At 51.0% G+C, this 26,389-nt stretch overlaps 1 protein-coding gene across 1 annotated transcript; it reads right to left on the reverse strand.

Annotated features, from left to right (window-relative positions):
- Window positions 1-423: 423 nt before the first annotated feature.
- oscp1a (organic solute carrier partner 1a) lies at window positions 424-25,072 on the reverse strand. The gene is made up of 11 exons (XM_085790279.1): window positions 24,931-25,072; window positions 21,989-22,018; window positions 20,130-20,284; window positions 19,328-19,495; window positions 18,635-18,715; window positions 18,443-18,546; window positions 6,500-6,628; window positions 5,000-5,054; window positions 3,683-3,840; window positions 1,739-1,796; window positions 424-546 (listed from the first exon to the last, which is right to left on the reverse strand). Exons 1-11 carry the CDS (start codon window positions 25,040-25,042, stop codon window positions 424-426), a joined length of 1,173 nt encoding a protein of 390 aa, XP_085646405.1. The 5' UTR covers window positions 25,043-25,072.
- Between the last annotated feature and the right edge of the window lie 1,317 nt (window positions 25,073-26,389).

Raw genomic sequence — 26,389 nt, forward strand, 5'->3', positions numbered from 1 at the left:
TGTTGCTAGGAGACGCTGGATGTTCCTCAGTGTGAGATCATGTGACTGTGTGATTGAACTCTTTAAAGGTCCAGTCTGTAAATAATTGTCCAGGTTTATTGTTAAAATCTGAATATATTAGTATCAGTGTATAATCGCTATAAAATAAAACCTGTTTGGTTTCCGTAGCCTCATGATTCTTCTTTTATTCCTACATATAACGGGTCTTTGCTTTAGAGAGCGCCGCCATCTTGCGCCGCCATGTTTGTACGGCGGCCTGAAGGGAAGATCCAGCCAATCAGAGAGCAGGATTCAGGAGTTTCACGTTCATGAATGGGTTAGTGAGTGAGTGAACGTTGGATGTCACAGTTTCACCAACATTTTACAGACTCAACCTTTAAAGCCTCTAAACGTCGTCGTCGTCGGGGGCGATGAGGTCAGAGGTCAGAGGTCGTCCATCATGGCGAGCAGGTCGTCCCCTCGCTCCGCTCCGTCTCGGTTGCTAGGCGCCGGTCCTTCGCTGAACTCTCCGGCGATTCGAGCGAGCTCATTGGCCGCCTGTTGATCCTGAACAGAGGAAACCGAGCAAGACGATTGGCCGATGGATCGATACACCGAGCCGGTAACCAAGGAAACGTCACTTCCGGTCAGAGCCGTGGAGGAAAACAAACCGGTTCCCTCATAGACGTACGTGTGGAAACGCAGCATTTTAACCCTTCGTCTAACGCTGCTGTCAGGTCTTAGTCTGAATCACTGGTATCTGCTGACAAAGAGCTAGATACACTGCAAAAACTCAATATCTTACCAAGAATATTTGTCTTATTTCTAGTCAAAATCTCATTTCTCATCAAAACAAATCTCATTCTACTTAAAATCAGACTCATCACATGAAAAGCAGCTTGTTTTTAGACACTTTTTACTTCTTTCAAGCAGATTTTCACTTGAAATAAGTAGAAAAATCTGATAGTGGAGCAAGTTTTTCTTTCTTATTACAAACACAAAAAACTTGCTGCTTTGACTGGCAGATTTTTCTACTTATTTCAAGTGAAAATTAGTTTGAAACAAGTGAAAATGATCTAAAAACAAGTTCATTTTTAGGTGATGAGTCTTATTCTAAGTGGAAAGAGATTAGTTTTGACTAGAAATTAGACATTTTGACAAGAAATAAGACAAATATTCTTGGAAAGATTTTGAGTTTTTGCAGTGTATTAAAAAACTCATCACGATCCGGGTCCATTGTTGTCCGTACATTTTAAAATATTGGCTCTTTCCCAGTCGGTCACATCCGTCTGTCTATGGAGGAAGTGTTTGTCTGACGTTTAGGTGGCGTTGCCTTGGTCTACACACTCGGAGACGATGCCTAAGAGTTGTTGTTGTTACCATTCTGCACCGAAAATAAACTGAAAAACCACAACCTGAACTTTTATATCTTTATACCCGACCGTGTAGCGGCTCTGACCGGAAGTGACGTTTCCTTGGTTACCGACTCGGTGTCGGTGAGATGTGACCGACTGTGAAAGAGACAATATTTTAAAATGTATGGACAACAATGGACCGGATCGTGATGAGTTTTTTAATCTCTAGCTCTTTGTCAGCAGATACAAGTGATTCAAACTAAGACCTGACAGCAGCGTTAGACAAAGGTTTAAAATGCTGCGTTTTCACACGTACGTCTACGGGGGAATCGGCACGTTTCCTTGGTTACCGACTCGGTGTATGGCGGTTTAAAGGTGATGTCATCATCCACATGGAGCTCTACCTGCATGGCCTGGATGTTGATCACTCCGAACGAAGACTCGGCTCCGCAGGAAGCTCCCCTGTCACCAAAATAAAAGCCTTATTTTCCTGATCAGAGCTGACGTGTGTGAATGAGAACGAGCTATGGTAACCCATTGTAACATTTAAAAGCCAGACTGGATATGTGTTGTAGATCTCTGTGATTCAGTTTTGCCTCTTGTCAAAAAGAACATTTCAACTACGTTCTTCCTAGGACAAATGACGTCACTTTAACCATTCATGTGTATGGGGTTTGTCATTACAGATATCTATAATTCAGTTGCAGATATCCACTATGTGAATTACAGATATCTGGAACTGAATTACCACTAGTACTAATTCCACTTTTAGATATCTACAATTAGATTCTGACTAGTCATAATTCCAGTTCTAGATATCTTTTAATTTAATTTAATCAGTTAAAGATATCTACATGTCCCTGTTCAGATATCTGAAATTAAGTTTTGACTAGGAGAAATGAAGTTGTAGATATCTGTAACTGGAATTAGTACTAGTGGTAATTCAGTTACAGATATCTGTAATCAGTGGCGCCGCCAGGATTCAATTTCAATGTACGCACAGAAACGGCAAATAGGCTGCAACAATTTTTTTTTCGGGGGGGGGGGTCGCTGTGCCCATCATGCCACGTAGCAATGGGACTTGTCATAATATACTGCACAACTGAAAATATTGTTGCTACCCCGCAGTAATGTTGTTGTGATGTTTAAGTTGTGTGATTCCTGACTGACTGTGAATGTGTACGGGCAGGTAGGGTATGGTTGGATGAGAAGCTGAGGGGCCGGGGTGAGTGTGAGGAAGACAGTGTGTGTAGGTGAGTGAGGAGGAGCAGAGGAAAAAGTGAGAGAGCTGTCAGATAAGTTTGTGTTATGTTGTTGTAGTTACGTCGGGTCGGACGCTACAATATCAATAACAACATGTGCTTAACATAGACGTCGGACGCGAAATAGCCGCGGAGCGGAGCCAGTTTCCTTTCGGTGCCGTTAACCGACTGTGCCAGATGCGCCAGAGCGCGCACCTCTGTGCCAGGCTCGCGCTCTGCAGCGGTTTGTGTTGATTCATCTTAACAGAGCGCGTGAGAGATTAACACACACAGGCTACACACATACGGGTTACACATACCCACAGACACACAGCTGATGGGCCGAGGCTCCCCCAGTGGGGGCTCAACCTGGAATCGGCACTTATGAGTCCATAATCGCGGTGCAGACGAGTGAGTTTGGAGCTAGAGAGGAGAGACCTTCATTATCGCTGCTCTGCTGCGTGTTTGTGATCGTGGGTTTGGATCTCTCTTTTTTTTTTTTTAATGCCTGGAAAAGGCTCAACTGTCTTTTTGACATTTCTATACTGGACCGGGCGTAATCATCACATAGCGGTAGTGTAATAGGCGCCAGAAATCAAAAAGAGACAGATGACATGATGTAAACGACAATCACTGGCTTTTACGTTAGGCTTCCACTGATTGGTTTAACAATCAATGAACTCAGCACGTTTAGCCTGTTACAAACAACAAGCGTCTTTATCACACCCGCTCAAAATAAACAAAATTGCTTCTTTTTTTTTCCACCTATGAAAAAAATTGTACGCACAGTGCGTACAGGATTCCGGCTGGCGGCGCCACTGTCTGTAATTCACATAGTGGATATCTGCAACTGAACTGTAGATATCTGTAATGACAAACCCCATACACATGAATGGTTACAGAGGAAGAACGTAGTTGTGGATCTGAAATTTTCTTTTTGACGAGAGGTAAAACTGAATTACAGAGATCTGGAATAAAAAATCCAACTTTTCCAAATGTAGTTAGGACCAGTCAGAAAGACGTTGTTGATATCTACAATGTTAACTCCGGAGAGTCAAACTTAGCTTCTAAATGTTAAATCCGGTTGCCATAGCGAGCAGCACTCACGCCTCCTCCTCCTCGCGGTCCGAAGGGAACAGGTTGATCCTGAATCCGGCCTCCTCTTCCCGCCGCTCCGGCCTCATGCTTCCCATCAGACGAGCCAGAAGGTTCAGCTCCTCCGAGGCCAGAGGGTTGGGCGCCGCCGCCGCCGCCGTGTCCGTCTGCTGCAGGACAGGAAGTCAGAGTCTCTCTTCATGCGCTGGCGCTCTCGTTCCATGTTTTAGAGGGATACGCCAACTTTTTTTTTTTTCGTGTCTTGCCTCACTCCCGAGTCCATGACCAGCAGATAGACACCATCCTTTCCACTGTGCGTGCAGTAACGATGGAGATAGAGCCGTATCGCTGTAATTAGCTTAGCTCAAACACTGGAAGTGTATAGGTAGTGTTAGCCTGCCTTCAGCTAAAGTCGCTAATTAGCTTAGCTCAAACACTGGAAGTGTATAGGTAGTGTTAGCCTGCCTCCAGCTAAAGTCACTAATTAGCTTAGCTCAAACACTGGAAGTGAATGGGTAGTGTTAGCCTGCCTCCGCCTAAAGTCATCAGAAACACTCTTCAGCAACTCTAAACGGACCGATCTTGGTCTCAGAGCTGACAAAACTCTCCGGTAAGGCATCTTGAGCGGTCAAATGCCGCTAACGGGACCAGATCGGTCAAAACGGAGGGTTCAAGCAAAGACGCTTTATTTTGGTTCAAGCTAGCTACATCGAGGGTAGGTTAGCTTCCTATTTCAAAGTAAAAGCACAAATTCTATCCTCATGGTTTTCTGTATGTAAAGGGCAACGGGTGTTTTATTTTGTGAAAGTAACCGGAAGTGCGTTGGTCACAACAGCTAGCTTGAGTAGCGCCAAATTCCTCCCAACAAAATTGTAAACAGCTGGTATTTAGACAAATTAACGACACACTGCTGATCTAAACGGCTACTTTTAGCAACTTTAGGTGGGAGGCAGGCTAACACTACCCATACACTTCCAGTGTTTGAGCTAAGCTAATTAGCGACTTTAGGTGGAGGCAGGCTAACACTACCCATACACTTCCAGTGTTTGAGCTAAGCTAATTACAGCGACTTTAGGTGGAGGCAGGCTAACACTACCCATACACTTCTAGTGTTTGAGCTAAGCTAATTACGGCGATACGGCTCTATCTCCCTTGTTACTGCACGCACAGTGGAAAGGATGGTGTCTATCTGCAAAAAAATGTTGCTGTATCCCTATAAATCTATTTTTAAATACTACGGCCATCGTCTTTTCTTGTTATGAGATCAAATTTAAGTTTCTTTGTGTCCCTGTTACTGTAAATAAATAAATTCCTGTGAACTGTCTCTACCTGGATGGACGTGGACCGGGACGTGTGCGTCTCCTCCTCGTGGTTCAGTCGGTACCTGTGGATCCACCGCACACTGATGAGAACACACCGATCAGAACCGATCAGATGTTATTAACCGCTGCATGATTCCCTCTCATGGCTGATAACAGCTGAGCATCGAGCATCAAGCTGCAGTGATTCAGTCAGTCTTCATCAGTAAAGTTTAAACTTTTTTATTCACTCTAATTGTTTTTAGAAACACTGTGCGGCTTAGGTAACTCTGTGGAATAATCTACCTCACTACCGCTGTTGTATTCTATTTTTACAAGCTGTATACGAGTGAGAGTGGTTCCATTTTGCTGTCTAAGAAAAACTCTGTTTAAGATTTGTGGAAATTTTCAAATGTCTGTTTTAACTTTTTAACATTTAGGTTATTATGATTGACTGTAAATGTAAATGTGTGATATGCAGTGTTGTGCTAGTTACTGAAAAATAGTAACTAGTTACAGTTACTAGTTACTCCATTAAAAAAGTAACTCAGTTAGTAGGCTAACTCAGTTACTTAAACCAAAAAGTAATGCGTTACTAAGAAAGTAACTTTTTTCGTTACTTTAAAACGTTTTTTTCCAATGCTCCCATTAAATAAAGGTTGATTGAATTCCCCTCTAACCTCATTTCAGTTCTGTACTGATGCTGATGAAAAAACATCTGTTTTTATCTGTAAAGTATTACCATCATCATCATGCTGCATGATGAGCAAATACAGCAGCTTTGACCTAACAGAAGTGCAAAAAAATCTTGAGGATACGTCTTGACCGAGTTACATTCAAGAACCTGTTTTCTGTGACGGAAAGTAGGCTAAATTCACTCCAGCGGTAATTTTTTCCGATCGATCACTCTGTGTTTACCGTTTCAGGTGTCATAATTGGAGTCCGTCTGTCGGACTCTAACCGCTGCTGCTCGGTGGAGTGGGCGCTTGTGTCTCGCTGTGACTCTGGAGCTGTGTCCCAGTTCAGGGGCTGCAGCCTGAACTGACACTCAGCTTCGGTCTCGGATGCTGCGTTAGCTACGTTACCTTAGCTCGCCGTCATGCCCTGACCTGACCGGTCCTCAGTCTTCATGGAGCGTGTTTGATTACGTGTGGGACCCTAGAGGGCACCGAGTGCTTTGTTTTTCACAGTCACACAGTGTCAGTGTGCTCTGTCTTTCAATTCAATTAAACTTTATTGATCGCAAAAATGTTATGGGAACTGTGTGCCGCTGTAAAACCTCACCCAAAGGAACGGAAAGGAACGGAGTAACACAGCGTCTGGTAACGGTAACGGAGTTACTGATTTTAAAAAACAACGCGTTACGTTATTAGTTACTGAAAAAAGTAACGGCGTTACGTAACGGCGTTACTAATAACACGTTACTACCCAACACTGGTGATATGTATGTATATTCTGTGTTGTTCCTTGTGGAGCCCGGGAAGACTAGCTGGCTACCGGGGATCCTTAATAAACACTGAAGCACACACACATGTTGTTGCCGAGGGTGACGACGCGGTCGCCGTGCAGCAGGAAACTCCCCTCCCTCAGCGCGCTGCTGTAGCTCCCCCCGCTGGGAAACTCGCTGCGCCGCCGCTCCCGACCTTTCCTGTCGAACGTCCTGCAGAGACGGGAAGAAGACGGGAAGAAGACGGGAGGAAGACGGGAAGAAGACGGGAGGAAGACGGGAAGAAGACGGGAAGAAGACGGGAGGAAGACGGGAGGAAGACGGGAAGAAGACGGGAGGAAGACGGGAAGAAGACGGGAAGAAGACGGGAAGAAGACGGGAAGAAGACGGGAGGAAGACGGGAAGAAGACGGGAAGAAGACGGGAGGAAGACGGGAAGAAGACGGGAGGAAGACGGGAGGAAGACGGGAAGAAGACGGGAAGAAGACGGGAGGAAGACGGGAAGAAGACGGGAAGAAGACGGGAAGAAGACGGGAAGAAGACGGGAGGAAGACGGGGAGAAGACGGGAGGAAGACGGGAAGAAGACGGGAGGAAGACGGGAGGAAGACGGGAAGAAGACGGGAGGAAGACGGGAAGAAGACGGGAAGAAGACGGGAAGAAGACGGGAGGAAGACGGGAAGAAGACGGGAAGAAGACGGGAGGAAGACGGGAAGAAGACGGGAGGAAGACGGGAAGAAGACGGGAGGAAGACGGGAGGAAGACGGGAAGAAGACGGGAGGAAGACGGGAGGAAGACGGGGAGAAGACGGGAGGAAGACGGGAGGAAGACGGGGAGAAGACGGGAGGAAGACGGGAAGAAGACGGGAGGAAGACGGGAAGAAGACGGGAGGAAGACGGGAAGAAGACGGGAAGAAGACGGGAAGAAGACGGGAGGAAGACGGGAAGAAGACGGGAAGAAGACGGGAAGAAGACGGGAAGAAGACGGGAAGAAGACGGGAAGAAGACGGGAGGAAGACGGGAGGAAGACGGGAGGAAGACGGGAAGAAGACGGGAGGAAGACGGGAGGAAGACGGGAAGAAGACGGGAGGAAGACGGGAAGAAGACGGGAGGAAGACGGGAAGAAGACGGGAGGAAGACGGGAAGAAGACGGGAAGAAGACGGGAGGAAGACGGGAGGAAGACGGGAAGAAGACGGGAAGAAGACGGGAGGAAGACGGGAAGAAGACGGGAGGAAGACGGGAGGAAGACGGGAGGAAGACGGGAGGAAGACGGGAGGAAGACGGGAAGAAGACGGGAAGAAGACGGGAAGAAGACGGGAAGAAGACGGGAGGAAGACGGGAAGAAGACGGGAAGAAGACGGGAGGAAGACGGGAAGAAGACGGGAAGAAGACGGGAGGAAGACGGGAAGAAGACGGGAGGAAGACGGGAAGAAGACGGGAGGAAGACGGGAGGAAGACGGGAGGAAGACGGGAAGAAGACGGGAGGAAGACGGGAGGAAGACGGGAGGAAGACGGGAAGAAGACGGGAGGAAGACGGGAAGAAGACGGGAAGAAGACGGGAGGAAGACGGGAGGAAGACGGGAAGAAGACGGGAGGAAGACGGGAAGAAGACGGGAAGAAGACGGGAAGAAGACGGGAAGAAGACGGGAGGAAGACGGGAGGAAGACGGGAGGAAGACGGGAAGAAGACGGGAGGAAGACGGGAAGAAGACGGGAAGAAGACGGGAAGAAGACGGGAAGAAGACGGGAAGAAGACGGGAAGAAGACGGGAAGAAGACGGGAGGAAGACGGGAAGAAGACGGGAAGAAGACGGGAGGAAGACGGGAAGAAGACGGGAGAAGACGGGAGGAAGACGGGAAGAAGACGGGAGGAAGACGGGAGGAAGACGGGAAGAAGACGGGAAGAAGACGGGAGGAAGACGGGAAGAAGACGGGAAGAAGACGGGAAGAAGACGGGAGGAAGACGGGAAGAAGACGGGAAGAAGACGGGAAGAAGACGGGAGGAAGACGGGAAGAAGACGGGAAGAAGACGGGAGGAAGACGGGAAGAAGACGGGAGGAAGACGGGAGGAAGACGGGAAGAAGACGGGAGGAAGACGGGAGGAAGACGGGAGGAAGACGGGAAGAAGACGGGAAGAAGACGGGAGGAAGACGGGAAGAAGACGGGAGGAAGACGGGAGGAAGACGGGAGGAAGACGGGAAGAAGACGGGAAGAAGACGGGAGGAAGACGGGAGGAAGACGGGAGGAAGACGGGAAGAAGACGGGAAGAAGACGGGAGGAAGACGGGAAGAAGACGGGAGGAAGACGGGAGGAAGACGGGAAGAAGACGGGAAGAAGACGGGAAGAAGACGGGAGGAAGACGGGAGGAAGACGGGAAGAAGACGGGAAGAAGACGGGAGGAAGACGGGAGGAAGACGGGAAGAAGACGGGAGGAAGACGGGAGGAAGACGGGAGGAAGACGGGAGGAAGACGGGAAGAAGACGGGAGGAAGACGGGAGGAAGACGGGAAGAAGACGGGAAGAAGACGGGAGGAAGACGGGAGGAAGACGGGAGGAAGACGGGAAGAAGACGGGAGGAAGACGGGAGGAAGACGGGAAGAAGACGGGAAGAAGACGGGAGGAAGACGGGAAGAAGACGGGAAGAAGACGGGAGGAAGACGGGAGGAAGACGGGAAGAAGACGGGAGGAAGACGGGAGGAAGACGGGAAGAAGACGGGAGGAAGACGGGAAGAAGACGGGAAGAAGACGGGAGGAAGACGGGAGGAAGACGGGAGGAAGACGGGAGGAAGACGGGAAGAAGACGGGAAGAAGACGGGAAGAAGACGGGAGGAAGACGGGAGGAAGACGGGAGGAAGACGGGAGGAAGACGGGAGGAAGACGGGAGGAAGACGGGAGGAAGACGGGAGGAAGACGGGAAGAAGACGGGAAGAAGACGGGGGAAGACGGGAGGAAGACGGGAGGAAGACGGGAAGAAGACGGGAGGAAGACGGGATGAAGACGGGATGAAGACGGGAGGAAGACGGGAGGAAGACGGGAAGAAGACGGGAGGAAGACGGGAGGAAGACGGGAAGAAGACGGGAAGAAGACGGGAGGAAGACGGGAGGAAGACGGGAAGAAGACGGGAGGAAGACGGGAGGAAGACGGGAAGAAGACGGGAGAAGACGGGAGGAAGACGGGAAGAAGACGGGAGGAAGACGGGAGGAAGACGGGAGGAAGACGGGAGGAAGACGGGAGGAAGACGGGAGGAAGACGGGAGGAAGACGGGAGGAAGACGGGAGGAAGACGGGAGGAAGACGGGAGGAAGACGGGAGGAAGACGGGAGGAAGACGGGAAGAAGACGGGAGGAAGACGGGAGGAAGACGGGAGGAAGACGGGAGGAAGACGGGAGGAAGACGGGAGGAAGACGGGAAGAAGACGGGAAGAAGACGGGAGGAAGACGGGAAGAAGACGGGAAGAAGACGGGAAGAAGACGGGAGGAAGACGGGAGGAAGACGGGAAGAAGACGGGAGGAAGACGGGAGAAGACGGGAAGAAGACGGGAAGAAGACGGGAGGAAGACGGGAGGAAGACGGGAAGAAGACGGGAGGAAGACGGGAGGAAGACGGGAAGAAGACGGGAAGAAGACGGGAGGAAGACGGGAGGAAGACGGGAAGAAGACGGGAAGAAGACGGGAGGAAGACGGGAAGAAGACGGGAGGAAGACGGGAGGAAGACGGGAAGAAGACGGGAAGAAGACGGGAAGAAGACGGGAGGAAGACGGGAGGAAGACGGGAAGAAGACGGGAGAAGACGGGAGGAAGACGGGAGGAAGACGGGAGGAAGACGGGAAGAAGACGGGAGGAAGACGGGAGGAAGACGGGAGGAAGACGGGAGGAAGACGGGAGGAAGACGGGAAGAAGACGGGAAGAAGACGGGAGGAAGACGGGAGGAAGACGGGAAGAAGACGGGAAGAAGACGGGAAGAAGACGGGAAGAAGACGGGAAGAAGACGGGAGGAAGACGGGAAGAAGACGGGAGGAAGACGGGAGGAAGACGGGAGGAAGACGGGAGGAAGACGGGAGGAAGACGGGAAGAAGACGGGAAGAAGACGGGAGGAAGACGGGAGGAAGACGGGAGGAAGACGGGAGGAAGACGGGAGGAAGACGGGAAGAAGACGGGAGGAAGACGGGAGGAAGACGGGAAGAAGACGGGAGGAAGACGGGAGGAAGACGGGAAGAAGACGGGAAGAAGACGGGAAGAAGACGGGAGGAAGACGGGAAGAAGACGGGAGGAAGACGGGAGGAAGACGGGAAGAAGACGGGAAGAAGACGGGAGGAAGACGGGAAGAAGACGGGAGGAAGACGGGAGGAAGACGGGAAGAAGACGGGAAGAAGACGGGAGGAAGACGGGAGGAAGACGGGAAGAAGACGGGAGGAAGACGGGAAGAAGACGGGAAGAAGACGGGAGGAAGACGGGAGGAAGACGGGAAGAAGACGGGAAGAAGACGGGAGGAAGACGGGAGGAAGACGGGAGGAAGACGGGAGGAAGACGGGAAGAAGACGGGAAGAAGACGGGAGGAAGACGGGAGGAAGACGGGAAGAAGACGGGAAGAAGACGGGAAGAAGACGGGAGGAAGACGGGAGGAAGACGGGAAGAAGACGGGAGGAAGACGGGAGGAAGACGGGAGGAAGACGGGAGGAAGACGGGAGGAAGACGGGAGGAAGACGGGAGGAAGACGGGAGGAAGACGGGAGGAAGACGGGAAGAAGACGGGAGGAAGACGGGAGGAAGACGGGAAGAAGACGGGAGGAAGACGGGAGGAAGACGGGAAGAAGACGGGAAGACGGGAGGAAGACGGGAGGAAGACGGGAAGAAGACGGGAGGAAGACGGGAGGAAGACGGGAGGAAGACGGAGGAAGACGGGAAGAAGACGGGAAGAAGACGGGAGGAAGACGGGAAGGAAGAAGACGGGAAGAAGACGGGAGGAAGACGGGAGGAAGACGGGAAGAAGACGGGAGGAAGACGGGAGGAAGACGGGAAGAAGACGGGAAGAAGACGGGAGGAAGACGGGAAGAAGACGGGAGGAAGACGGGAGGAAGACGGGAGGAAGACGGGAGGAAGACGGGAAGAAGACGGGAGGAAGACGGGAGGAAGACGGGAGGAAGACGGGAGGAAGACGGGGAGAAGACGGGGAGAAGACGGGAAGAAGACGGGAGGAAGACGGGAGGAAGACGGGAAGAAGACGGGAGGAAGACGGGAGGAAGACGGGAAGAAGACGGGAAGAAGACGAGAAGACGGGAGAAGACGGGAAGACGGGAGGAAGTCGGGAGGAAGACGGGAGGAAGACGGGAGGAAGACGGGAGGAAGACGGGAGGAAGACGGGAAGAAGACGGGAAGAAGACGGGAAGAAGACGGGAGGAAGACGGGAAGAAGACGGGAAGAAGACGGGAGGAAGACGGGAGGAAGACGGGAAGAAGACGGGAGGAAGACGGGAGGAAGACGGGAAGAAGACGGGAGGAAGACGGGAGGAAGACGGGAGGAAGACGGGAAGAAGACGGGAGGAAGACGGGAGGAAGACGGGAAGAAGACGGGAGGAAGACGGGAGGAAGACGGGAGGAAGACGGGAGGAAGACGGGAGGAAGACGGGAGGAAGACGGGAAGACGGGAAGAAGACGGGAAGAAGACGGGAAGAAGACGGGAGGAAGACGGGAGGAAGACGGGAAGAAGACGGGAGGAAGACGGGAGGAAGACGGGAAGAAGACGGGAAGAAGACGGGAGGAAGACGGGAGGAAGACGGGAGGAAGACGGGAGGAAGACGGGAAGAAGACGGGGAGAAGACGGGAAGAAGACGGGAGGAAGACGGGAAGAAGACGGGAGGAAGACGGGAGGAAGACGGGAAGAAGACGGGAGGAAGACGGGAGGAAGACGGGAGGAAGACGGGAAGAAGACGGGAGGAAGACGGGAAGAAGACGGGAGGAAGACGGGAGGAAGACGGGAGGAAGACGGGAAGAAGACGGGAAGAAGACGGGAGGAAGACGGGAGGAAGACGGGAGGAAGACGGGAGGAAGACGGAAAGAAGACGGGAGGAAGACGGGAAGAAGACGGGAAGAAGACGGGAAGAAGACGGGAGGAAGACGGGAGGAAGACGGGACGAAGACGGGAGGAAGACGGGAGGAAGACGGGAAGAAGACGGGAAGAAGACGGGAGGAAGACGGGAGGAAGACGGGAGGAAGACGGGAAGAAGACGGGAGGAAGACGGGAAGAAGACGGGAAGAAGACGGGAGGAAGACGGGAGGAAGACGGGAGGAAGACGGGAGGAAGACGGGAGGAAGACGGGAGGAAGACGGGAGGAAGACGGGAAGAAGACGGGAGGAAGACGGGAGGAAGACGGGAGGAAGACGGGAGGAAGACGGGAGGAAGACGGGAAGAAGACGGGAAGAAGACGGGAGGAAGACGGGAGGAAGACGGGAGGAAGACGGGAGGAAGACGGGAGGAAGACGGAAGAAGACGGGAGGAAGACGGGAGGAAGACGGGAAGAAGACGGGAAGAAGACGGGAGGAAGACGGGAGGAAGACGGGAGGAAGACGGGAGGAAGACGGGAGGAAGACGGGAAGAAGACGGGAAGAAGACGGGAGGAAGACGGGAGGAAGACGGGAAGAAGACGGGAGGAAGACGGGAGGAAGACGGGAGGAAGACGGGAGGAAGACGGGAGGAAGACGGGAAGAAGACGGGAAGAAGACGGGAGGAAGACGGGAGGAAGACGGGAGGAAGACGGGAGGAAGACGGGAGGAAGACGGGAAGAAGACGGGAAGAAGACGGGAGGAAGACGGGAGGAAGACGGGAAGAAGACGGGAAGAAGACGGGAAGAAGACGGGAGGAAGACGGGAGGAAGACGGAAAGAAGACGGGAGGAAGACGGGAAGAAGACGGGAAGAAGACGGGAAGAAGACGGGAGGAAGACGGGAGGAAGACGGGAGGAAGACGGAAAGAAGACGGGAGGAAGACGGGAAGAAGACGGGAAGAAGACGGGAAGAAGACGGGAAGAAGACGGGAGGAAGACGGGAGGAAGACGGGAAGAAGACGGGAGGAAGACGGGAGGAAGACGGGAGGAAGACGGGAGGAAGACGGGAGGAAGACGGGAAGAAGACGGGAAGAAGACGGGAGGAAGACGGGAAGAAGACGGGAGGAAGACGGGAGGAAGACGGGAGGAAGACGGGAAGAAGACGGGAGGAAGACGGGAGGAAGACGGGAGGAAGACGGGAGGAAGACGGGAAGAAGACGGGAAGAAGACGGGAGGAAGACGGGAAGAAGACGGGAGGAAGACGGGAGGAAGACGGGAAGAAGACGGGAAGAAGACGGGAGGAAGACGGGAGGAAGACGGGAGGAAGACGGGAAGAAGACGGGAGGAAGACGGGAAGAAGACGGGAAGAAGACGGGAAGAAGACGGGAGGAAGACGGGAGGAAGACGGGAAGAAGACGGGAAGAAGACGGGAGGAAGACGGGAGGAAGACGGGAAGAAGACGGGAAGAAGACGGGAGGAAGACGGGAGGAAGACGGGAAGAAGACGGGAGGAAGACGGGAGGAAGACGGGAGGAAGACGGGAAGAAGACGGGAGGAAGACGGGAGGAAGACGGGAAGAAGACGGGAAGAAGACGGGAGGAAGACGGGAGGAAGACGGGAGGAAGACGGGAAGAAGACGGGAAGAAGACGGGAGGAAGACGGGAAGAAGACGGGAGGAAGACGGGAGGAAGACGGGAGGAAGACGGGAAGAAGACGGGAGGAAGACGGGAGGAAGACGGGAAGAAGACGGGAAGAAGACGGGAGGAAGACGGGAGGAAGACGGGAGGAAGACGGGAAGAAGACGGGAGGAAGACGGGAGGAAGACGGGAAGAAGACGGGAGGAAGACGGGAGGAAGACGGGAAGAAGACGGGAGGAAGACGGGAGGAAGACGGGAGGAAGACGGGAAGAAGACGGGAAGAAGACGGGAAGAAGACGGGAAGAAGACGGGAGGAAGACGGGAGGAAGACGGGAAGAAGACGGGAGGAAGACGGGAGGAAGACGGGAGGAAGACGGGAAGAAGACGGGAAGAAGACGGGAGGAAGACGGGAAGAAGACGGGAAGAAGACGGGAGGAAGACGGGAGGAAGACGGGAAGAAGACGGGAGGAAGACGGGAGGAAGACGGGAAGAAGACGGGAAGAAGACGGGAAGAAGACGGGAAGAAGACGGGAGGAAGACGGGAGGAAGACGGGAAGAAGACGGGAGGAAGACGGGAGGAAGACGGGAGGAAGACGGGAAGAAGACGGGAGGAAGACGGGAGGAAGACGGGAAGAAGACGGGAGGAAGACGGGAGGAAGACGGGAGGAAGACGGGAGGAAGACGGGAGGAAGACGGGAGGAAGACGGGAAGAAGACGGGAGGAAGACGGGAGGAAGACGGGAAGAAGACGGGAAGAAGACGGGAGGAAGACGGGAGGAAGACGGGAGGAAGACGGGAGGAAGACGGGAGGAAGACGGGAGGAAGACGGGAGGAAGACGGGAGGAAGACGGGAGGAAGACGGGAAGAAGACGGGAAGAAGACGGGAGGAAGACGGGAGGAAGACGGGAAGAAGACGGGAAGAAGACGGGAAGAAGACGGGAGGAAGACGGGAGGAAGACGGGAGAAGACGGGAGGAAGACGGGAGGAAGACGGGAGGAAGACGGGAAGAAGACGGGAGGAAGACGGGAGGAAGACGGGAAGAAGACGGGAAGAAGACGGGAGGAAGACGGGAGGAAGACGGGAGGAAGACGGGAAGAAGACGGGAGGAAGACGGGAGGAAGACGGGAAGAAGACGGGAGGAAGACGGGAGGAAGACGGGAGGAAGACGGGAAGAAGACGGGAGGAAGACGGGAGGAAGACGGGAAGAAGACGGGAGGAAGACGGGAGGAAGACGGGAGGAAGACGGGAAGAAGACGGGAAGAAGACGGGAAGAAGACGGGAGGAAGACGGGAGGAAGACGGGAGGAAGACGGGAAGAAGACGGGAGGAAGACGGGAGGAAGACGGGAAGAAGACGGGAGGAAGACGGGAGGAAGACGGGAGGAAGACGGGAGGAAGACGGGAGGAAGACGGGAGGAAGACGGGAAGAAGACGGGAGAAGACGGGAGGAAGACGGGAGGAAGACGGGAAGAAGACGGGAAGAAGACGGGAGGAAGACGGGAGGAAGACGGGAAGAAGACGGGAGGAAGACGGGAGGAAGACGGGAGGAAGACGGGAAGAAGACGGGAAGAAGACGGGAAGAAGACGGGAAGAAGACGGGAGGAAGACGGGAAGAAGACGGGAGGAAGACGGGAGGAAGACGGGAGGAAGACGGGAAGAAGACGGGAGGAAGACGGGAGGAAGACGGGAAGAAGACGGGAGGAAGACGGGAGGAAGACGGGAGGAAGACGGGAGGAAGACGGGAGGAAGACGGGAGGAAGACGGGAAGAAGACGGGAGGAAGACGGGAGGAAGACGGGAAGAAGACGGGAAGAAGACGGGAGGAAGACGGGAGGAAGACGGGAGGAAGACGGGAAGAAGACGGGAGGAAGACGGGAGGAAGACGGGAGGAAGACGGGAGGAAGACGGGAGGAAGACGGGAAGAAGACGGGAAGAAGACGGGAGGAAGACGGGAGGAAGACGGGAGGAAGACGGGAAGAAGACGGGAGGAAGACGGGAAGAAGACGGGAAGAAGACGGGAGGAAGACGGGAGGAAGACGGGAGGAAGACGGGAAGAAGACGGGAGGAAGACGGGAAGAAGACGGGAGGAAGACGGGAGGAAGACGGGAGGAAGACGGGAAGAAGACGGGAAGAAGACGGGAGGAAGACGGGAAGAAGACGGGAAGAAGACGGGAGGAAGACGGGAAGAAGACGGGAGGAAGACGGGAGGAAGACGGGAGGAAGACGGGAAGAAGACGGGAAGAAGACGGGAGGAAGACGGGAAGAAGACGGGAGGAAGACGGGAGGAAGACGGGAAGAAGACGGGAGGAAGACGGGAAGAAGACGGGAAGAAGACGGGAGGAAGACGGGAGGAAGACGGGAAGAAGACGGGAGGAAGACGGGAGGAAGACGGGAAGAAGACGGGAGGAAGACGGAAGAAGACGGGAGGAAGACGGGAGGAAGACGGGAGGAAGACGGGAGGAAGACGGGAAGAAGACGGGAGGAAGACGGGAGGAAGACGGGAAGAAGACGGGAGGAAGACGGGAGGAAGACGGGAGGAAGACGGGAGGAAGACGGGAGGAAGACGGGAGGAAGACGGGAAGAAGACGGGAGGAAGACGGGAGGAAGACGGGAGGAAGACGGGAGGAAGACGGGAAGAAGACGGGAGGAAGACGGGAGGAAGACGGGAAGAAGACGGGAGGAAGACGGGAGGAAGACGGGAGGAAGACGGGAGAAGACGGGAGGAAGACGGGAGGAAGACGGGAGAAGACGGGAGGAAGACGGGAGGAAGACGGGAAGAAGACGGGAGAAGACGGGAGGAAGACGGGAAGAAGACGGGAGGAAGACGGGAGGAAGACGGGAAGAAGACGGGAGGAAGACGGGAGGAAGACGGGAAGAAGACGGGAGGAAGACGGGGAGGAAGACGGGAAGAAGACGGGAGGAAGACGGGAGGAAGACGGGAGGAAGACGGGAGGAAGACGGGAGGAAGACGGGAGGAAGACGGGAGGAAGACGGGAGGAAGACGGGAGGAAGACGGGAGGAAGACGGGAAGAAGACGGGAGGAAGACGGGAGGAAGACGGGAAGAAGACGGGAGGAAGACGGGGAGAAGACGGGAAGAAGACGGGAGGAAGACGGGAAGAAGACGGGAGGAAGACGGGAGGAAGACGGGAAGAAGACGGGAAGAAGACGGGAGGAAGACGGGAGGAAGACGGGAGGAAGACGGGAGGAAGACGGGAAGAAGACGGGAGGAAGACGGGAAGAAGACGGGAAGAAGACGGGAGGAAGACGGGAGGAAGACGGGAAGAAGACGGGAGGAAGACGGGAGGAAGACGGGAAGAAGACGGGAAGAAGACGGGAAGAAGACGGGAAGAAGACGGGAAGAAGACGGGAGGAAGACGGGAGGAAGACGGGAAGAAGACGGGAGGAAGACGGGAAGAAGACGGGAAGAAGACGGGAGGAAGACGGGAGGAAGACGGGAGGAAGACGGGAGGAAGACGGGAAGAAGACGGGAAGAAGACGGGAAGAAGACGGGAAGAAGACGCCATGACTCTGTCACACTCTGTCCATCCTCCTGGTCTCAGACCTCTACACTAGGGATGCACATTTTGAATTTTTTTTCTGACCGATAACCGACGCTCGTTAACCGAGTATTAACCGTTAACCGATAAGATTAAGAATCTCGCGGCGCACGGCCAAAAAAAAAAAAAAAAAAAAAATATTTTTTTTTGGTTTCAATTTTTTTTTTTTTGCCGTTAAATACACACGTGCGCCGCGACAGCTGATCAGTGCGCTCTGTCTCAGCTGATCGCGCTCTGGAGGTTAGATCGTCCAATGTAGAACTGTTTTTATACAAAGTGCAGCCAAACACCAGGCTGAAGGAACAGCAGAGCTCTGACAGCTGCTCTGTGGAGCTGCAGGAGAGCTGCAGGTGAACAGGCTGGAGAGCAGCCACGTCCTCTTTTTTGTTTTTTTTCCTCAGCGCCGTAGTTACAGGTGATTCACATCTATGTCCGTGTAGCTACATTTATTGTCTGACCTTCCTTCATGGGGGCTGCTGCACATACTGTCAGTCCTCCTGTGTAACTTTTTGCTGCGAAATATGACTGAAGGCACGTGAACTCTGCACGTGTCGACACGCCCCCATGAGTTGACGACATAAGGAGCTAATAAAATAAATAAATAACCGATAGTATTAATCGGTCAAAGTTCTTGTTATCGGTTAACGGTTAAACGGTTAATCATGTGCATCCCTACTCTACACAGTCAGTCCTTAAACACTTAATGAGAAACGTCAGTCGCTTGTTGCTCAGCGCTGATTGGCTGCTGTAATCTATAACTAACAACTAACTAACTAACAACTAGTGAAACCATGACGGTGCAGATTCACCTGATCAACCCCGGGACGTCGGTCCCCCGAGGCACCGGCCCCGAGGGGGACAGCACGAACCGGCCGTCTGGATTCTGGATCTGAGTCTTCAGGAAAAGTGAAACCTGAGGAGCAAAGAGCAGAAGGTCAGATGTTTGACCGATGAAGCTGAGAAGAGACGAGGAGACGATGAGACCAGAGGAGGAAACTCACCCTGACGTTCATGTCCTGGAAGAAGACGAGCAGCGTCTGTCTCAGCAGCTGAAGTTCACCGTCACGTAGCGAGGAGTAGACCTGCAGGACGGAGACACAGAGAGACGGAGACACAGAGAGACACCGTGATACAGTCTGCTCCACTGTGAGAAACACTCTTTAATAAGAGACTCTCACTTTAAAGAAATTAGTAAGAAAATCAAAAGAGTCCAGCTGCTGACACCAGAGGAGAAGATGTCCGTCCTGCTAGGAGAATGGACAGCAGCTCCTCTACTCTGGCAGCCAGGTATGTGTCTGCTTGCCACAACCTGAGAGACTCTTTAGACTCTTTAGCATCCTGACTTGCACCACTGTTTGTACCTGATTGTACTGGATTCTATTGTGGTGTAGTTTTATGGAATATTGTTTATTTGTTATTGAATATTGAGATGTGTATATGTACTGTATTGAAAAGTATTTGTGAGTGGTTTGTGCAGTGCTTTGGCAACAACGGGTTTCTGTTCATGCCAATAAAGCTAATTGAATTGAATTGAAGACACAGAGAGACACACCATGAGACAGAGACACAGAGACATAGAGACATAGAGACAGAGACAGAGAGACATAGAGACAGAGAGACAGAGACAGAGACAGAGAGACAGACAGACACCATGAGACAGACATCAGCTGGACTCTGTCTCGTCCTCCTCGTACCTCTATGATCTTGCGGTGCGTCTCGTCCACCTGGTTGACGGCCACCGGCGTGTCCTTCACCAGGTCTCTGACGGCGTCCAGGTGGTTGTAGGAGACCAGCAGAATGTCTCTGGGCCGGGGACAGAGGACCAGCTGGTGCTTGAAGGCCATGACCATCAGCTCGTACAGCTAGAGGGAGGACACACGTCACATGGACCGGTTCAGACCGGTTCAGACCGGTTCAGACCGGTTCAGACCGGTTCAGTTCATAATGTTCATGAAATATGCAGATAGTTGCTCTGAGCACAATGATGAATTGAGTTTTGTTAGGGTTAGGGAGAGGGTTAGGGTCTGAACAGGTCTGAACAGGTCGGTTCCAGGGTGCCATTCCGAACGTTTACTTTCACGTGTCGGAATGCCGGTCCTTAATTATTTATGGAAAAGGGGTGCCATTCCGAACCTCAAAAAAGTCTGCCATTAAAAGGTTTAAGGGACTGGGAACATACATCACAGTGAATGCTTTGGTAGTGCAGTGGTTAGAGCATCCGCCTCTACTGCAGGAGATCGCTGTCCCCGCGGCGCGATTGTGTCAAGCCGGGCAGGAAGTCAAACCACGAGAGAATCCGGTCAATTTTCAAAATAAAACACATTCGGAACAGCGGCCCCTCGGAAGTTCGGAATGACGGACCTTCGGGAATTTTCGGACTGGCAGACCGTCGGAATGGCGGTCCTTTGGAATGGGGGTTGCCCCTCGGACAGGTCTGAACCGGTCTGAACAGGTCTGGACTGGTCAGACACACACACACAGACTCTCTGTCCTCACCCGGTCCATGCTGGCGGGGTTGAGTCTCATGATGGACGCGTGTGCTAAGCGCGTCAACACCGTCTTCAGGGTCCGGTGGGAGTACAGCTGCTGAGGTTTGAGGAGCTCGTCCATGAAGCTTCGACTGAACATCGTCCCCACGATGTCCGTCAGGACTGAGACACAGAGAGACAGAGAGAGACAGAGTCAGGCCCAATTCCAATTCTATTTTTCCTACCTAGCCCTAACCCTTAAGCCTTTAAACGGAGCTACAGGGGTAGAGGTAGAAAGTCAACTCCTACGGATTGGGACGCCCCTTCATCAGTCACATACGTCATCAGTCGTCTCTGCTGCTTTCACATAAGCAGACATGACGAGCTTTAGCCACAAATCCTGTATTCAAAACCACGTTAATTTAATAAAATAAAATAAACCTTACTGCAGACTGATGTGTTGATTGTAAAACATGTATTTATTGATGTAAATGTGGTGGTTTGTGTCCGTAGGCTCCAGAGCCCCGAGGCAGCGCTGCTCTTCTGTCCAATACACACAGGAAGCTTCACTTTACATTCACTTTTCATTCAAATTAATGCCACAATTGTTACATTTCATCAATGAGACCAGCATTTATCTCCTAAAAAGAATGTAACTACGCGGCGGTAAACCTCTAAAAACCTGTGGGTAAGTTAATTAGCGATGGTCTTTTCCCCCGGGATGACGACGGAGGTTGGCCGGCTGACCAGCTCTCTGGACGGGTGGTGTCTCTGTGACGAGCCGTTGATCTGCTCCACAGGTGGAGCTTCACTTCTCCCAAAAACATCGGAGCAAACGTCTAAACAGCCTCATGTGGATAAACCGACCGCACATTGGGGATCTAAACAGCTACTTTCTCACATGAAAAAATATTAAAACTTAACAAAATGACGTAATAACAGCGCTACAGTGAGAAATAAAACAGCTGCCAGTTGCCGCGAGATGCATTCTGGGAAACTTGTCATAGCCCTCGGTCTGTAGTGTGCCCCTGGAAAGTCTCTGTTTGAAGGTCCAGATAGCCAGACCACTTCCCCCTAACCCTCGTCTGGACCAGAACCAGAACCAGAACCAGGACAACACCACTTCACCTGAACGCACAAAACGAAGGGTTAGGGCCACGGGCTAGAACCAGAACCAGAACCAGAACCAGAACCAGAACCAGAACCAGGACCAGAACCAGAACCAGAACCAGGGCTAGGGCTAAGAACCAGAACCAGAACCAGGGCTAAGGGGGCAACTGGACTTCACCCTCAGAGACAAAGACGCATTTTTTTTAAGATTAGCATTTAACTGTGACTAGGGAAGTCCTGCTCTTAAGTCTACTCATTTAGTCTGTTTTTATTTTACTGTGTTACACTGTGTGTGTGTGTGTGTGTGTGTGTGTCTCCCTCCCTTGTCCCTCACAGCTCCACCCCGTTCCCCAGTCAGGACAACGATTATCACCGGGGCTGGCCAGTTAAATACCCTGCAGCTGACACTGGACTTGCCTGCCTGTCAACTTGGCTTTTGTTTGTTTTAGTTTGTGATATTTGTTTGTATCACTTTTATGTGTTTGTATTAAATCTCTTTTAGTTAATTTAGTGCCGTTGTGTTGTGTTGTGTTGTGTGAACTCTCAAGTAAACCCAGACAGCCCCCGACTGTTATGCCCCAGAACTCTGTTGGCCCAGAGGGACATAACAATGACCCCAACACAAACACAAAGACACTAAATTAACTAAAAAAAAAGATTTAATCTAAAACATAAGGGTGACACCAACAAAATAAGACATAAACTACATAACTACATAAACTGGTGCTGCAACTATGGCTACCTCACTACAACAGTACAAAATAGAAGTGTGGATACCTTTTCTCCTGTCAGCGTCTGACCACACGCCTGCAGAGACAAGAGACAGGATGAGCTGTGTGGTTGTCATGGTTACCGAGTTGTCTCCAACTGTCTCTACCTTTCTCTGAGTTGTCTCTAACTGTCTCTACCTTTCTCTGAGTTGTCCAACTGTCTCTACCTTTCTCTGAGTTGTCCAACTGTCCCTACCTTTCTCTGAGTTGTCCAACTGTCTCTACTTTTCTCTGAGTTGTCCAACTGTCTCTAACTGTCTCTACCTTTCTCTGAGTTGTCCAACTGTCTCTACTTTTCTCTGAGTTGTCCAACTGTCTCTAACGGTCTCTACCTGTATCTGAGTTGTGCAACTGTCTCTACCTTTCTCTGAGTTGTCCAACTGTCTCTACCTTTCTCTGAGTTGTCCAACTGTCTCTACCTTTCTCTGAGTTGTCCAACTGTCTCTACTTTTCTCTGAGTTGTCCAACTGTCTCTACCTTTCTCTGAGTTGTCCAACTGTCTCTACCTTTCTCCGAGTTGTCCAACTGTCTCTAACTGTCTCTACCTTTCTCTGAGTTGTCCAACTGTCTCTACCTTTCTCTGAGTTGTCCAACTGTCTCTAACTGTCTCTACCTTTCTCTGAGTTGTCTCTAACTGTCTCTACCTTTCTCTGAGTTGTCCAACTGTCTCTACCTTTCTCTGAGTTGTCCAACTGTCTCTACCTTTCTCTGAGTTGTCTCTAACTGTCTCTACCTTTCTCTGAGTTGTCCAACTGTCTCTACTTTTCTCTGAGTTGTCTCTAACTGTCTCTACCTTTCTCTGAGTTGTCCAACTGTCTCTACCTTTCTCTGAGTTGTCTCTAACTGTCTCTACCTTTCTCTGAGTTGTCCAACTGTCTCTACCTTTCTCTGAGTTGTCCAACTGTCTCTACTTTTCTCTGAGTTGTCCAACTGTCTCTACCTGTCTCTACCTTTCTCTGAGTTGTCCAACTGTCTCTACCTTTCTCTGAGTTGTCTCTAACTGTCTCTACCTTTCTCTGAGTTGTCCAACTGTCTCTACCTTTCTCTGAGTTGTCTCTAACTGTCTCTACCTTTCTCTGAGTTGTCCAACTGTCTCTACTTTTCTCTGAGTTGTCCAACTGTCTCTACCTTTCTCTGAGTTGTCCAACTGTCTCTACCTTTCTCCGAGTTGTCCAACTGTCTCTAACTGTCTCTACCTTTCTCTGAGTTGTCCAACTGTCTCTACCTTTCTCTGAGTTGTCCAACTGTCTCTACCTTTCTCTGAGTTGTCCAACTGTCTCTACCTTTCTCTGAGTTGTCCAACTGTCTCTACTTTTCTCTGAGTTGTCCAACTGTCTCTACCTTTCTCTGAGTTGTCCAACTGTCTCTACCTTTCTCTGAGTTGTCCAACTGTCTCTACTTTTCTCTGAGTTGTCCAACTGTCTCTACCTTTCTCTGAGTTGTCCAACTGTCTCTACCTTTCTCTGAGTTGTCCAACTGTCTCTACCTTTCTCTGAGTTGTCCAACTGTCTCTACCTTTCTCTGAGTTGTCCAACTGTCTCTAACTGTCTCTACCTTTCTCTGAGTTGTCCAACTGTCTCTACCTTTCTCTGAGTTGTCCAACTGTCTCTAACTGTCTCTACCTTTCTCTGAGTTGTCCAACTGTCTCTACTTTTCTCTGAGTTGTCTCTAACTGTCTCTACCTTTCTCTGAGTTGTCTCTAACTGTCTCTACCTTTCTCTGAGTTGTCCAACTGTCTCTACTTTTCTCTGAGTTGTCCAACTGTCTCTACCTTTCTCTGAGTTGTCCAACTGTCTCTACCTTTCTCTGAGTTGTCCAACTGTCTCTACTTTTCTCTGAGTTGTCCAACTGTCTCTACCTTTCTCTGAGTTGTCCAACTGTCTCTACCTTTCTCTGAGTTGTCCAACTGTCTCTAACTGTCTCTACCTTTCTCTGAGTTGTCCAACTGTCTCTACCTTTCTCCGAGTTGTCCAACTGTCTCTAACTGTCTCTACCTTTCTCTGAGTTGTCCAACTGTCTCTACCTTTCTCCGAGTTGTCCAACTGTCTCTAACTGTCTCTACCTTTCTCTGAGTTGTCCAACTGTCTCTAACGGTCTCTACCTGTATCTGAGTTGTGCAACTGTCTCTACCTTTCTCTGAGTTGTCCAACTGTCTCTACCTTTCTCTGAGTTGTCCAACTGTCTCTACTTTTCTCTGAGTTGTCCAATTGTCTCTACCTTTCTCTGAGTTGTCTCTAACTGTCTCTACCTTTCTCTGAGTTGTCTCTAACTGTCTCTACCTTTCTCTGAGTTGTCCAACTGTCTCTAACTGTCTCTACCTTTCTCTGAGTTGTCTCTAACTGTCTCTACCTTTCTCTGAGTTTCTCTGAGTTGTCTCTAACTGTCTCTACCTTTCTCTGAGTTGTCTCTAACTGTCTCTACCTTTCTCTGAGTTGTCCAACTGTCTCTACTTTTCTCTGAGTTGTCCAACTGTCTCTACCTTTCTCTGAGTTGTCTCTAACTGTCTCTACCTTTCTCTGAGATGTCCAACTGTCTCTACTTTTCTCTGAGTTGTCCAACTGTCTCTAACTGTCTCTACCTTTCTCTGAGTTGTCTCTAACTGTCTCTACCTTTCTCTGAGTTGTCTCTAACTGTCTCTACCTTTCTCTGAGATGTCCAACTGTCTCTACTTTTCTCTGAGTTGTCTCTAACTGTCTCTACCTTTCTCTGAGTTTCTCTGAGTTGTCTCTAACTGTCTCTACCTTTCTCTGAGTTGTCCAACTGTCTCTACCTTTCTCTGAGTTGTCCAACTGTCTCTAACTGTCTCTACCTTTCTCTGAGTTGTCCAACTGTCTCTACCTTTCTCCGAGTTGTCCAACTGTCTCTAACGGTCTCTACCTGTATCTGAGTTGTCTCTAACTGTGTCTACCTTTCTCTGAGTTTCTCTGAGTTGTCTCTAACTGTCTCTACCTTTCTCTGAGTTGTCCTCAGACGTGTTCTGTGCTTGCAGCCGTTGGTCCAGGATGTAAAGCATCTCCCCTCCCAGATTAATGAAAACCAGGGGCAGAGTCCTGAGGGACATCCTGAGGACAGAGACGGGATTCAGTCCAGGATGGAGTCAGGAGGAGACGGGAGGAGACAGTCCGGTCTCTCTGGTCATCTCAGAGTCTTTATCTGATCCTGTCCCCGTTGCAGCAGCGAGTCCACGTTAAAGTGTTAAAGTCTGAGCTGAGCTGCTGAGCTAAGATGCAACAGGTGGTGAGGAAGAGGATCAGCAGAGGCCACGTGCAAGCTGATTGGCCAGGAGCAGAGGCCACGTGCAAGCTGATTGGCCAGGATCAGAGGCCACGTGTAAGCTGATTGGCCAGGATCAGCACCATGTGACACCACACAACAACCAACCACAGACAGAGGAGTGTGTTGAACTTATGGATGAGGAAGACAAGTAGATCAATAGCTACTAACTATGCAGGGGGGGGGGGGGGCAGAGCTTTTCCTTTTCTGGCAGTTTGAACATGGAAAAGATGAAAAATTATAATACTACTACTACTACTACTACTACTACTAATAATAATAATAATAATGTAGTTTGTTTATTTGTTTAAATGTAAAGGGAATGTGTCATCTGTAAGAGATCCTTTCATCTTCCACTTGATGAACTGTTCACAGTAACAGACATTTGGACTTGGGGGGGGGGGGGGGGACAAACATTTGGATAACACTGTATAATATATATATATATACATATATATACAGTATATATATACAGCTCTGGAAAAAATAAAGAGACCACTCCCAAAATGTTGTTAATAAACCAGCTTCTCTACATGTGGCAGCGTTCGATTCCAGTGTCTGTTGAACTCCAACACCAGCACCTCACTCTACTGAGCTGATCACCTGAACCACATCAGATTTAATGAGGAAGGAAGATTATAAATAAATAAATAAAGTTGATTTCTAAACTCTTCCTAAGTTTAAAAAGTAGTGTTGTGTTGTTTTAAAATGAATATGAACTTGTTTTCTTTGCATTATACGCTAAGGTCTGAAAACACCTGAATGTTTTTGTTATTTTGACCTGTTGCCATTTTCTGCAAATAAATAAATAAATGCTCTAAATGACAATATTTTTATTTCCAATTTGGGAGAAATGTTGTCAGTAGGTTATAGAATGAAACTAAAGTTCATTTTACTCAAACACATAGAGCTATGGATAGTAAAACCAGAGGAACTGATCATTTTGAAGTGTTCTCTAATGTTCTCCAGAGCTATATATAGTATATTACACATTATATACATATATATATATGGAGAGAGAGAGATGCCGTGGATGGACTCCACGACTCCACAACCTGAAGACACATTTGACTATCTGTTTGCCTCACAATGTCTTTCTCTCTCTCTCTCCTTCTCTGTCTTTGTCTCTCTCTCT

Source organism: Trachurus japonicus, chromosome 11 (assembly GCF_045865225.1).
Source record: "Trachurus japonicus isolate A0001 chromosome 11, Traja_1.0".
Taxonomy (NCBI): Eukaryota; Metazoa; Chordata; class Actinopteri; order Carangiformes; family Carangidae; genus Trachurus; species Trachurus japonicus.